This window comes from Scheffersomyces stipitis, chromosome 8 (genome assembly GCF_000209165.1).
Source record: "Scheffersomyces stipitis CBS 6054 chromosome 8, complete sequence".
Classification (NCBI taxonomy): domain Eukaryota; kingdom Fungi; phylum Ascomycota; class Pichiomycetes; order Serinales; family Debaryomycetaceae; genus Scheffersomyces; species Scheffersomyces stipitis.
The window spans coordinates 342,513-356,066 of record NC_009048.1 but is presented as its reverse complement, the minus strand read 5'-3'; the positions used below and the strand labels follow the sequence as shown (position 1 = coordinate 356,066).

The window sequence follows — 13,554 nt, the reverse complement described above, 5'->3', positions numbered from 1 at the left end:
GCACCATATCCAAGGTGGATTGTCTTCGAAATTTTTATTCATTTTTTGTACAATATTCTTTGTATTCTAATTAATTCTTTTTGCTACTATAATCTTAGAATCCTTGTATCGTTGTGCTATTGCTCGTCTACTCCGTATTTATCTACTGGTCTCTGTACAAGATGATCTCACTCTGCTTGAAGTATCTTCTCGCATCTTCATCGATCAAAACAAGCGACAAGTACGTCCTTGCGGAAAACTTCTTGTTTATGTCTCTGTAAGTAGGCGTCAAGTCAAATCCACCCAAGAACAATCTGATGGGGATGGTTTCTCCCTTAACTGGGGCACCATCCATGATCTCAAACCGAACAACAGTCTCGCTATCGGTTATCTGGTTTGGAGGAGCTCCCACAGTCTCCCTCCTAATCAACGACAACTCCATATGCTTGATCTTTAGTCTGACTAGCAAAAAATATATACGACCAATAATCACATCTTTGAGTGAAAACCTGGACTTCAGGTACTCGAACTCAATGTGCAAGCAGTCTTCGATCCCCACATCCATTTTCACAGTGGGACCATCCTTGGTAGTAGTCGATACTGGGGGATTAATATACTGGTATACCCATAATTCCTTTTCTCTGGTGATATCTGACGAAGACTTTCTCGAAAATACAACCTTCAAGTAGTAACGCAATCTTGCATTTTTACCACGGTAACTTTCGTACTGCTTCTCTACATTCTTGAATTCAAAAGGAAATGTTTCCGGGTGTGATAAAATAGCAGGAGCAGCCAATTCTGTAGCTAAAGATAAGAACTCAGATGATATCACGCCGTCCAAGTTGGTTTCAATACATCCTAGTAATTGTACCTTAACTCCAAGATGTTCTACTTTTCTTCCCTCCTTTGTTCTGATAGTAACACTTCCTTTGACAGATTCGCCGTCTTTATATATTGGTAGTCTCTCCATTCGACCGTGAGGAGTCGTCACATCGACATGTTTCCTTGTATCTTCATTGTCTAGCCTAATCTCAATGTCTAGAGGTGCTTTGAAAAAGATGGACATCGTATACAATGAAAGTGTCTAACGTGACAAATGCAATTGGGATTTATATTAAGTGTAAATTCAAGAATAGAATGTTATTTGTGCTTCTTCTAATGAATTGTGCAATCTAATGGCTCCTGAGGCTATGATATAGCGAGAACTGTTCAGACTTCCTTGGGGCTTTACAATTGCTCAAATATTAGTGCATTGTCACGTGGCGATAAGTGTGACTTCTGTTAAGTATTGTTTGGATCTCGATACTGTATATTGAATCCTTAAGTCTTTTAGGCTTAATATTTAAGCTGGCTACGTCGAAGTTGTTTCTACTGAAATCCCTTGCATTAACAGCTTGCTATGAAAGCTCAGATTTGACTCACTTCCTAGGAGGCTTCTAGGTTCCTTAGGAAATTCTGTTAGCTAAATATATAGACAAATTCTCGAGGCGAGAATGTGAAAAATTTTCACGAGATTCCAACTGCCCAAAATGGGATCAACTTGGTCGGGAAATGTACATCTAGACCCATACTAAGTAGGACCAACCATCGCAGTTACATCATATGGCTAAGCCTTCAACTTCGTTAAACATTCTTGAAGTTGATGGAATATAATGTAGGATCAATGTCGTACCACAGCGACATTATACGACATTTGGATTGAATTTCCAACAAGTATTGATGGAAAATCGGATACAGGATCTCTGTAAATATGGTTTCCGAGGTTGGTAACCTCGTATTGGACTCAAACAGACATCCGAAACAGAAATTCTACTATATTGGAGACTTGTTGAATAACCCAACAACATTAGAGGGGTAAGATGAGATAATGAGGGTATATAAACGTAGAGAATCCCTTCTGGTTTATACTGATTTTAAATAGCTCCTCAGTTATTAATATAAGGACCAAATTCATTTATACAAGTCCAAAAGGAAAACCGGTCTCTCCATACAACTTTCTCGTCAAGTATAGTAGTAGCTGGTTGCGACAGAGGAGCTACTAAACATTTTTCGTTATCCTATAATTAGTCAAACTATATGAAACAACTTAGCTGACTCGTAGGGGTCTCTGTTCTTTTCCTTGATATTTGATTTGCTACCATATCTTGCAATTTCGCAAATTCTGATCTGGTTGCAAAAAATTCAATTTCTCTGGCGACATACATAAATACTTCTATTATTGAGTTCGTTTCTGACTCATTCGTACGTTGGAATTAGGTAGATATTTTTCACCGCCTAAAAAACTAATGTCATTAACATCGTATTCAATAAAAGAAGTTCATAATGAGAGACATATATATGAAATAACAAATACTACAACTATTTAGTTGCCGCAACCTTTTCCAACAAGTCGACAACTCTAACTGAGTAACCGTACTCGTTATCATACCAGGCAATCAACTTGACGAATTGAGGAGAAAGCAAAATACCAGCCTTGGCATCGAACACACACGAGTAGGTGGAAGTGACGAAATCACTAGAAACGACGGCTTCTTCGGTGTACCCAATGACGCCCTTCAAGGCACCTTCTGAGACTTTCTTCATAGCAGCACAGATTTCCTCGTAGGTAACTGGTCTAGCCAATTTCACTGTCAAGTCGACTACAGAAACATCCACGGTTGGGACTCTCAAAGCCATACCAGTTAACTTACCATTCAACTGTGGAATCACCTTTCCGACAGCCTTGGCAGCACCAGTAGAAGAAGGAATAATGTTACCAGAAGCGGTTCTTCCTCCTCTCCAGTCCTTTTGAGATGGGCCGTCGACTGTCTTTTGAGTAGCAGTGATAGAGTGAACAGTAGTCATCAAGCCTTCTTCAATTCCAAAGTTGTCATTAATAACCTTTGCCAATGGAGCCAAACAGTTGGTAGTACACGAGGCGTTGGAGATGATGTTCAAGTCAGGAGTGTACTTATCTTCATTAACACCAACAACGAACATTGGGGCATCTGGAGAAGGAGCAGTGATAATAACTTTCTTAGCACCAGCGTCTATGTGCTTTTGTGCGCCAGCCAACTTCTTGAAGATACCTGTAGACTCAACAACATAGTCGACACCTACCTTTCCCCAAGGGATGTTAGCTGGGTCTCTCTCTTGAAATGCTCTGATCTTCTTCCCGTTGATAATGATGTTTTCAGCATCAGATTCGACTGTGCCCTTGTATCTGCCATGGGTAGAATCGTACTTGAACATGTAGGCTGCATAGTCGGGAGCAATGAAGGGATCATTAACAGCGACGACATCAATGTCTGGTCTTTCCAAAGCGATTCTTAACACCAATCTTCCGATACGTCCAAAACCATTAATACCAATTGTAACCATCTTGAAATTTTTATTTATACTACTATATTATGTGAATAGTGACACTGTAGAAGAAAATTCTAAGTAAAATGTAAAAGTAAGATGGCTGCAACATAGCCCTTTTATAGTATTCAAAAGGTGAATTGGCAGGGCAACAAATTTTTCAACTCGTGGTTCTCTCTCGTCTCGTGTGTATAATTCCTCTCCTTCTCCTCTTCTAATACACCTCATCCGATTTAGATACTGCCCTACCCCATCTGGCCATTCCCATGGTTAAGCTTAGAGTTAATTCAACATCAGGAGATGCAAAGTATCTATACATGATTCTGCATAAAGGCTTTAAAAATTTCGTCCCCGTTTCTACACTAGAGAGACATTGAACGGCTCGGATGTAAATCCCTCAGGCTCCAAATGCTGTGGGAGTCTCCTGGTAAGTATCAGGTGACAGATAAATGGCATCTGTTGATTAGAATGCATTTCGCTGGATGAAACGCTTTTACACTAACGCTTTCACACCCCCACCATTGGTTAATGGGACACAATGGGGACAGCGGCTGATTCTATTTTCCGATTGGACCGGACGTCCATGTGGTTGTTCCGGTCATACGTTTCTATTTTTGTCTTTTGACCCACTAAAGATGAGAATCGCTTAGTAGTCTAACGAGGTAATTTGATTTGATTGTCAAGGATTGCAAAAAAGAGACATAGGTGAGACATAGTTACTAAAAATGCTGCACTGCATACATGCATAAACAAGATCCTTTTCTGGAACAGGATTGGATAAGGAAGAAGTAGAGAACCATCAGAAAATGCTATCAAAAAAAGCTGAATGGTACTCGCAGACTTGAAGATTAAGCTTACTTGTTTGTTGTCCAATGCTGTACGCCTTTTCTATAAGATAAGAGAAGAGTATGAGCTTTTGTTTATTTGGCATCCCCTCTGCGGAGTCTCGGCTTTCTGTCTCTTCTGAAAGAAGCCTATCAGGATATCACCTGCACACGAGCCAACGTACATACTGTGAGAATTGAGGAAGTCCAAAAAGGATCTGACTATAACAAAAAACGAGCTTGTGGACAGCTATTTCTCCATAGCTGTGGGTACTTGGCCTTGCTGTTTGAGTGTGCAATATTCGATTGACAATTCCTACTATACATCTCGTTTGCACCAATTGCTTTGCTGTCAAGGAGTTTTCCACAGTCTCCCTTACCATTTTTTTACTTAAAGGTAGAAAATTCCAGGAGTGTTTCTCGATAACTTCACCAATTTCTCCGATACAAGAAGACAGTCCTTCGGAAGCAAATAGACAAGTCAGACAAAGTCAGGATGTCGCACTACATGGACGAAATTGCTCCTGATGTCATATCGCCCCATGATACAAAGCCTACTGTAGACCAGCCTTTGAAGCACTTAGATACTGTTATTGCTTTATATGATTTCCCAGGTACCCAACCTTCGCATTTGCCATTAAACCTTGGTGACACCATCTATGTTTTGTCAAAATCCGACACGGGCTGGTGGGACGGTGTTCTTGTGGGCCAGACAGGAGAATTGCAGAGAGGCTGGTTTCCTCATCACTACGTGAGATCTGTAAACTACGTGCAACCCGTTTTAAACAAGTTGAAAAGCAATAAGGAGTTGGACTCCATTACCGCAAGCAACACTGCGGCCAATGTTTTGATTCCATCTTTTACCAATCTCTTACAGAAGAACTTGATCGACTCGGAAAAGAACACTCCAGCCAACAGCACGAGAAAGAACTCGGTGGTCAGTTTTGCCAGCTCTGAAACAAGCATACCTTCAGACTCCAAAGGCAGTCTGCTTCCTAAGCATCATCTGGAGGCATCTACTCAATTTCTGCAACACCAACCGACATCGATTTCTCATACTTTAACGTCAGCAGACTTCAACAACGATAATATAATCTTCACAGACGTTGAAGAAGCTGAGCAAATGATTTTAGAATACAAAGAGAAAAACAAGAAGAATTTAACATGGATTCCGAGAAATACTACAAGTGGTGACTTTGTTTTTTACTGTGAACAATTGAATATTTATTGTCAAACAATGCCCATGGTTCCTTTTGAGCTTACTGACGTGACTGCTGAAGTTGAAATGCCCAGCAAAGAAGCTTTAACAGATAAATTTGATGTTCAAGTGTATGGCACACGGTCATCTTCAGGCGACATTGGTTCTCGGGCCAATTCTGCAGGTACTTTTGATCCTTTGAAAAGAGACTCTAATGCATCCTCGGTTACCCAAAGCTCGGGGGCTTCTTCGTATCATCATTTCACCAAGCCTTTCTTTTCTATGGACAATCTTTTTTACAAACATCCCTCGGATTTGACTCGTTGGAGTGAACTCAGAGAGCAGTATAACTACCTCTTGGATTTATCATCGAAATCGCTCAAAGACCATAATAAGCAACTATTTAGTACACACTTTTCGAGATTAAATAAGGTCATGTCCATAATATTGGCCACTTCTAGATTAAATCAAGATGATTTCTTCGGCACGAAGTACGAAAGATCAATTAGGAGAAAATTGAAGAGAATCGCAGGGGCATTTGCTCAGTTGTACATTAACGGTATTCTTCATTTAAGTGTGATGCACCATTCGCAATCTACATCAGAAGCTCAATTATTTAGTTTCGACATCTTCAAATTAAATAAGTCCACAAGTAAAGCCGGAAGTGAAGCGTTTTCTGCTCACTCCTCCGTGTCTACCATCCGTCAAAATTCTAATGAGAGTACAGTGCCTGCTTCAACTGGAGTTAATCACGACCAGCAAGAAATGAGTTATCTTCTGCAATTAGAAAATGATATTGAAACATTGAGATCCAATGTCAATTCGTTGGTGAAGATATTTATGAAATTATCTGAAGACAAAGTCGTGAAAAGATCAGACTATGATTCGTCAGATGCATCCGAAGATGACGGTCAAGACCGTTATGACATTTTACCCCAAACATATCCCAGGTTTATTGTTGATGAATTCAATGGAGGAAATTGGTGCAACCCTTTCTTCACTACCAACAACCCTGTCTTGAATGTCAGTGGGGATGATTTGAAGAACAGATACCATTCGAAAGTTATAATTGACCACCTGACATACGAATCTGTTTATCAATTGCTGGAAGAAATGATTAAATTGAGTAAGGAAACACTAGAGTATCTTAAACCGCAAGCACAGAAGCTTTATTACAATGATGTATTGAAGAACGAAAGAAATACTCAGATTTTGAGATTGATATACAAGTACTTATATCATGGAAGCTCAATGGTAGATCTTATTGAGTCATTTGATTTTACTGTCTTTTGTTTGATCAATAGAAGCTCTTCTGGCGAGGAAGCAGACCCTGAAGGAGTGAGAAATCAACTAAATGATGAAAACAACCAAAAGGATGAATCAAGATCAACAAATACGTCGAATTTGACATTTGATTACCCTGTTGTTCTTGACTTCTTTCAATTGAAGCAAGAATTCCACAACTTAATTTTGAGGATAATCATGTCAACACAGTCTTTGACCTTGGATGACCCGGAAGTATTTAAGGCCTTGCGAGATGAGGATCCTTTGTTCTATAACAGAGATATTTTGAAATTGCAAACAGAAAAGGCTGCTCTCTTGTTAACTAATATATTGGCCGATCAAGTCAATCCTAACAAGGGAGATTCAATTTCCTTAAATCCAGATACGCTTATGTCTACTTATTTAACTGAAGGAATCAAGTTCTTTGATGTGCTTTTGGGCACTATTCAGCAATTGATTGATGAACGTGAAACTATATTGAATTACGCAACAAGGGTTATGCATGATGACTTCAATGTTCAGTTGTTGGTGATTGAAAGAAACAACACGTTGTTATCAGAGAAGTCAGAGGATCATTCCTACTATAGTGGTGGTCACAAGAAGTCAAGTGACTTACCATGGTATTTGGAAGGAGATGAGGAATTTGATTTACTATTAGATTTGAAGGGTAATATCAAGGGAGGAACAAAGGAGGCTTTGATTGCCCACTTAACTCATCATGATTTATTTGATAGTAATTTCAATGCCGCATTTTTGTTGATGTTTGCATCAATAATGCCACTTTCAGAATTTGTTGGATTGTTGATTCACCGTTTCAACTTGGAGGCTCCCGAGGGATTAAGTTACGAAGAATATAACACTTGGATCACAAAGAAGCAAAACCCAATCAGATTGAGAGTCATGAATATCATGAAACTTTTAGTTGAAAAACATTGGTCAAAGTCATACTACAATGAGAGTTTGTTGAAGAGATGGATTGCATTTGCTCAATCTCCTGCAGTACAATCGTACTCGATTGGTAAGCAATTGACAGGTTACTTGATTAGAATCTTGAATGGAGAACTCATCTATATTGAAAGGGAGCCAGTTATTCCGAACACTAAACCACCTGCTTCATTGACAAAGGGATCATCCTTGAAGAAACTCAAGTTATTGGATATTGACTATATTGAGTTGGCAAGGCAGTTGACGTTGAGAGAATTCAGATTGTATTCAAAGATCACTAAGTTCACGTGTTTAGCAAAAGTTTGGGGTAAGAAGTCGGGATTAAATGAACGTTTTGAAAACATCACTGCATTCATCAAAGCTTCCAATCAGTTGACTAACTATGTGGCATATATGATTTTAAGAAAGACCGATGCTAAAAAGAGAATTCAGGTTATCAGATACTTTGTTCAAGTAGCAGAAAAGTGCCGTCAATATAACAACTTTTCGAGTATGACAGCAATTATTTCTGCGTTGTATTCTTCTTCTATTCATAGATTGAAGAAAACGTGGAAGTATGTCAGTGCTGATACCTTGTCGCACTTGCAAAGTATGAACAAATTAATGAACTCTTCCAGAAATTTCAATGAATATAGAGACGTTTTGAAGTTTATTGGGTCTGAACCTTGTGTTCCATTTTTTGGTGTTTTCTTAACCGATTTGACATTTGTGTACCATGGAAATCCGGATTATTTGATGAATCGTACCAGAATGATCAACTTTGCTAAGAGAGCCAAGACATGTGAAATCGTTACGGGTATCGACAGATTTAAGACAACAGGGTACAACTTCCAGACGGTTCCTGAAATACAGAAATACTTGGATTCGTGGTTTGACAAATGTCCTACCATCGAAGAACAATATCAATTGTCGCTTAATTTGGAACCAAGAGAAGGACAACCATCTCAACATTCTCAAAGTACATCTTCGGCCGTTTCCGGAAGAGATCTTCCGCTGTTTAGAAACTCGAAGATGTCGTCTACAATTACGAATCTTGCACTCAAGTAGAGATACTCGAGGTATTTACTTCTGATAATATATAAGATTGTATATAATGAAATACAGTAGAGAATAGGTCATAATCGTGAAGGGCTGTGAGCGGAATAGGGTGCAGTGGTGAAATCCAAAGAGAGCTTCGGTATTATATATGTGTTGTTGGGTATGGAAACTTGTACTTCTTGGACAAGTCGGGACAACTCCAGAAGCAAAAGATCGTTTTCTTGGGTTATCATGTCACCCAAACAATCAAGAATGTTGGATAGGTTTTCATTTTTTTCTGACAACTGCCTATGCAATTTGAAGGGTGGAATGGGTTTTGTTCGTTCGGGTACATTCTTGGGGTCTCCGTCGATGGGCTGAGTAGCGTTTGTTGAAGTGGAGCCTGTTGATGTGAGAGAGATTAATGAATCGGCTGTGGATTGCCTGGATGTGTTATTGCTTTTGGCTGGAGAACTCCGGAGGTCTATTTCTTGTGACAAATTATGGCAAATTGTTTCTCTAGTATCGTCATTATCTTCGCTTCTGAAATAGCTATCAAAGGTACTGTTGTAGTTATCGAACAGAATCAGTTCCACGTCAATTGTGTCACAGTTTGTTTTGCCCAAGTGGGACTTCTCTTGAGCTATAGAAACGGGGAAGTCAAGGCTATCTAGCTGGCTTAGTAAGTCCGTTGTATTTATCCTTCCCATGTCTAATGTGTATGAGGATGACTTCTAAATGCAAATTTTGAGAATGATTAACGAGAATGATCGTAACTTCCGTGTAAAAGACGAAGACGGGGATGTAGCAGATTAAATATGAGCTCTGACATACGGAAACTTAGAAAATTTCAGAAAGTGGGAAATTAGCAAGACAAATCTATTGACGATTTCTTCTTCCGGTTAATTCAGTGACAACTAAACGAGTTGAAAATAATTACATGCAGCGACTATACCGCGTTTTCACTTTCAGTGTAGGGGCAAGAGTTCAAGGCAGTTCGCTGCGTTATTCCCAGAAGAGATATATCCTGGACAGGAAATTCCCTAATCTCTCTCGGTAGATACCTGGGTTGTCTATCTGGATGCTTAACCGAACATTTTCTCTGGAATTTCCATCATAATTACAATCAAACCACTCTGTAGTGATCGACACGATATTTTGACAGGGGCTGTTGGAACCTGCAAGATCGACTCTGCGAGGAGATTAAGAAACTATATACATTACTTTTCTATAAGAATGGGCGATTTGAGTCCGCCAGTAGGCTCAAAGGCACCTTTCTGTGGCTTGAGATTCAATGGCTTTTGACTTTAGACAGCCTTCTGCGTTTTGCTGCCAACCAAGCTTTGCCTTTCATATGCATAGCATAATCTGTTAGTACTGCTCTCCTTTGTCTAGTTGTTAGACAGTACTTGATACAATGGCTGTATAGCCAACGCGCCAAATTGTCTCCTGCAGCTCTTGCAGCATTCTATGCACATGACCCTGATCACATTACATCATTTCCTTTTTAGGCCGCCTATCCTTCTAGAATTTGGGACCAGTTCAAAGTGGTAATGCCTTGGAACCCAGTCTGGTGTTATTCCGAAGGCAAATTTGAGATAACTAACTTCATTGAATCTAAGTTTTTCACCGTTTGAAACTGCGACCTGCAACTATTTGCACTGAATACTTTCAACCAAAAACGGTGAAAAAAACCTATAACCATAAATTAGAAATAATTCAACCAAGAGGTCCTTTTGAAGGGTTACCAAAAGCAATCATGGACTAGTTAAGCTATCCATTTTGAATTGAACAGAGCAGTAAAGATTTTGCATTGAAACTGGAACCTATTGTATACTATTCTATCTTATTGACTACTGATCCCCTTTCGAAAATATTGGATGAATCAGTATCTCTGGCAACCAAAGTAAGTCAGACTTACTTGCGTTAATAGTAGATTTGAATTTTCAAATAAACTTTCAAAGTTAGGTATATGCTCTTAGGCTACTCTTGGAGAATGTTATGACGGAAAGCTCCAAATTAAACCCAAAAGTCGCTATTTCTCCAGGACATCCGACAGCCGTTGATCTGATTTAAGCTGTTTAAAAATAAGGTGCACAGATGGGGTAATGCACATGACCGTAGTTTTAGAGGGCACAACTTAGACACTCAGGACAGCATTTCAACTTCAAATTGAATCCCGCGGACATTGCTGTTAGATATCCAGTAGAGATAGTGCTATCTGGACAGCTTTGCCCACTATTCGCAACCGAAGATTCATGTCAACCTCACTGGCAATTGAAATTCCCGGAACTACCGCGGAGACTCTACCAAAAATTGTGAGTAATTTAGTCATGTGATTATCAATCTGCAGGAACCCCACCTTCTCCAAAGTGTCCACTTCTAAGGGACTTTTAGATGCGCTATGAATCATTAGGAAACGGATTCACTATAAATACTTGCAGATCTGTCACTATATCTCCTGCTAGCTTAAGAACCAGCTTATAAAAATAGTTGAACTCAGACTTTTTTAGAATATAACTCTTGCTTCACGTCCACCTTTCTTCCAAATACATTCATCCATCTAATATCATGACTGCTACTCACCCAGACAAGAAAGTATGTGTCTTCTGCGGTTCTTCATTCGGTAAGAAGGCCGTTTACGCTGAAATGGCTACCGAATTAGGAAAGGCATTTGCCAGCAGGAACTGGGGTTTAGTCTACGGTGGCGGTTCTACAGGTATCATGGGGGCTGTCGCCCGTGCTTGTGCTACATCTGGTGGTTATGTCCATGGTATTATCCCAGAAGCTTTGATCACCAGAGAAAGATCAGATAGCGAGACTGTCAACAACAAGTTGAAGGAGTCAATAGATAACCACGATGGTTCCACACCAATTCCAGACTCCAAGGAGTACGGGAAGACCACTTTGGTCAAAGACATGCATACCAGAAAGAGATTGATGGGAGAAGAATCGGACGCTTTTATTGCATTGCCTGGTGGCTACGGTACATTAGAAGAGTTGATGGAGGTGGTTACTTGGTTTCAATTGAACATACATAACAAGCCTATTGTGGTGTTCAACATGGATGGTTTCTACGATAACTTCTTGAAGTTCATCGAAGACTCCATCGACAACGAATTTGTTAGTAGCAAGAACGGTGAGATCATCAAGGTATGCAACACGGTTGAAGAAGTCTTCCAGGCTATTGAAGAATACAAGATCCCAGAAGGTAGATTTAACTTGAAGTGGGAATCTACATAATCTTAACTAACAACATCGGCATTTATATCTATACGAGTGAGTTTTCAAAAGTCCTTGCTTACTTGCACACCTTTCATTTTATCTTTGTCAAGGGGCCAGCTAGTCTAATTCATGGAAATTCCAGATTAATATAATTCTATTTATAATATCTCTCGTCTATAGTCAATAAACACAAAAAAATTATAGGATACCCGTACCTTTCTCGTTTTTGCATCTTGTTTGAAGAGCTTGTTCAAGTAACTGACTCTTAATGGCAAAAAAGTCACTCCTGCAGGAACTTTGGTTCACAACTGCCTGATTGCAAATTTAGTACACGTTTTCAAATAAATGGCATTATATATTGTACATAGGAGAAATGAATAGAATAGAAAAGTACTAAGTAGTTCACAAACTTCTGTCTAATGAATTCGGAACTGGTCAGATCTATCCGTGATGCCTGAATCTATACTGTAATCTATATATGAATTTTTTACGTCGTAATCATCGCAAGTAAAAGCTCAATGAGGGTTGAATTCATCGTCTAAGTGTTCATCATGAATGTGGAACAAGTCTTCGAATTCATCATCTGGAATTTCCACTTCTGACAAGTAGCCAGTAGCAACGTCATACATCATACCCCAAACCTCTATTTCTCCGTTTTTAAGGGCCATTGATGCGCTTGGATGTCTTTTCAAGGCAGTGACAGAACTGATAACATTAAGTTCGGCAAGTTTCTTGGCCTTCTTCTTTGGGTCATTATTGAATTCACTAAGCAATGCTAAGTTGGCTGCTCTGATGTGTCTGACAGGGTTTAACCACAAGTCTAAAACACCACCGATTTTTTTGGACGACAAGGATGCCCAAATACCTCCACAGTCAGTATGTCCGCAGACAATAATTTTCTTAACCTTCAAGACATCAATAGCAAACTGAATCACACCTTGCGAACTGACATCACTGGCATTTACAACGTTGGCGATATTTCTATGAACGAAGACTTCGCCTGGTAAAGTTGCCAAGCACAGTTCCCCGGCACGAGAATCAGAACATCCAATCCACAATGTATGTGGGGATTGCCCCTTTGCATTCAGGTCAAAAACTTGAGTAGAGTGATTGTGCTTTAAATTGTCAACATAAAATTGGTTATTTTCAAAGAATTCTGATTTTGTCGAATCCTTTGACAAGGTGAATGGGAAGTTGTTGGGTCTCTGCTTTTTAGACTTTATCACGTTGTTGTTCAACTCAAGAGAATCAGGAGGCGTGGTTGATAAGTCAGTCTCGTGATCATGTTCCAATTGGTAATGCAAAATATTGGCTCTACCCATTTTGGCGCGAGTGTTTGAGAAGAATCTTCTGGGTACCGAAAAGCAAGAGGAAGCTGGAAAGTAAGGCCGTCCCGGGAAAGAACAGAACGGTGCCGTTAAAGGAAAACTTGGTCTAGATAAAGTTTTGAGGTGAAACACGATTGCAACTGACAGGGGAAACTAAGGGGTGGAAATGTTCTATTTTTTGAGGCTGATGCAATCAAAATCCTACCACCAAGTATATTGCTTCGAGGAATCAAGATGAAGCACGATAAATTTTAGAAATGATAAAACTTATCTTATTTATAAAGGAGGATTAAGTTTGATTAAAGATGAAAAAAAGCACCGATACAAAAATTTTCAACATTCTTGATTACGATTAGACACCCATCTATTAGAGGTCCTTGTGTGGAAACCTTGTAATAGAGTGATTCCTAGT

The 13,554-nt window shown here is 39.4% G+C and overlaps 5 protein-coding genes across 5 annotated transcripts; 2 read left to right on the top strand and 3 right to left on the bottom strand. All coding sequences in view use genetic code 12, as the record gives it.

Annotated features, from left to right (window-relative positions):
* Positions 1 to 142: 142 nt before the first annotated feature.
* PICST_64663 (predicted protein) lies at positions 143 to 1,045 on the bottom strand (the record flags this gene model as incomplete). Its single annotated transcript, XM_001386424.1, has 1 exon — positions 143 to 1,045. The coding sequence occupies one exon, from the start codon at positions 1,043 to 1,045 to the stop codon at positions 143 to 145; it is 903 nt and encodes a 300-aa protein (XP_001386461.2).
* A 1,202-nt stretch (positions 1,046 to 2,247) lies between these two features.
* TDH2 (Glyceraldehyde-3-phosphate dehydrogenase) lies at positions 2,248 to 3,376 on the bottom strand. The gene has a single exon (XM_001386423.1). It carries the CDS (start codon positions 3,337 to 3,339, stop codon positions 2,338 to 2,340), a length of 1,002 nt encoding a protein of 333 aa, XP_001386460.1. The 5' UTR covers positions 3,340 to 3,376; the 3' UTR covers positions 2,248 to 2,337.
* A 1,063-nt stretch (positions 3,377 to 4,439) lies between these two features.
* PICST_73961 (cell division control protein 25) lies at positions 4,440 to 8,690 on the top strand. The gene has a single exon (XM_001386617.1). The coding sequence runs from the start codon at positions 4,642 to 4,644 to the stop codon at positions 8,617 to 8,619; it is 3,978 nt and encodes a 1,325-aa protein (XP_001386654.2). The 5' UTR covers positions 4,440 to 4,641; the 3' UTR covers positions 8,620 to 8,690.
* A 2,410-nt stretch (positions 8,691 to 11,100) lies between these two features.
* On the top strand, positions 11,101 to 12,016 carry PICST_79930 (predicted protein). The gene has a single exon (XM_001386616.1). The coding sequence runs from the start codon at positions 11,161 to 11,163 to the stop codon at positions 11,830 to 11,832; it is 672 nt and encodes a 223-aa protein (XP_001386653.1). The 5' UTR covers positions 11,101 to 11,160; the 3' UTR covers positions 11,833 to 12,016.
* Positions 12,017 to 12,329: 313 nt separating this feature from the next.
* Positions 12,330 to 13,136, bottom strand: NCE3 (non-classical export carbonic anhydrase; the record flags this gene model as incomplete). Its single annotated transcript, XM_001386422.1, has 1 exon — positions 12,330 to 13,136. One exon carries the CDS (start codon positions 13,134 to 13,136, stop codon positions 12,330 to 12,332), a length of 807 nt encoding a protein of 268 aa, XP_001386459.2.
* Positions 13,137 to 13,554: the final 418 nt, after the last annotated feature.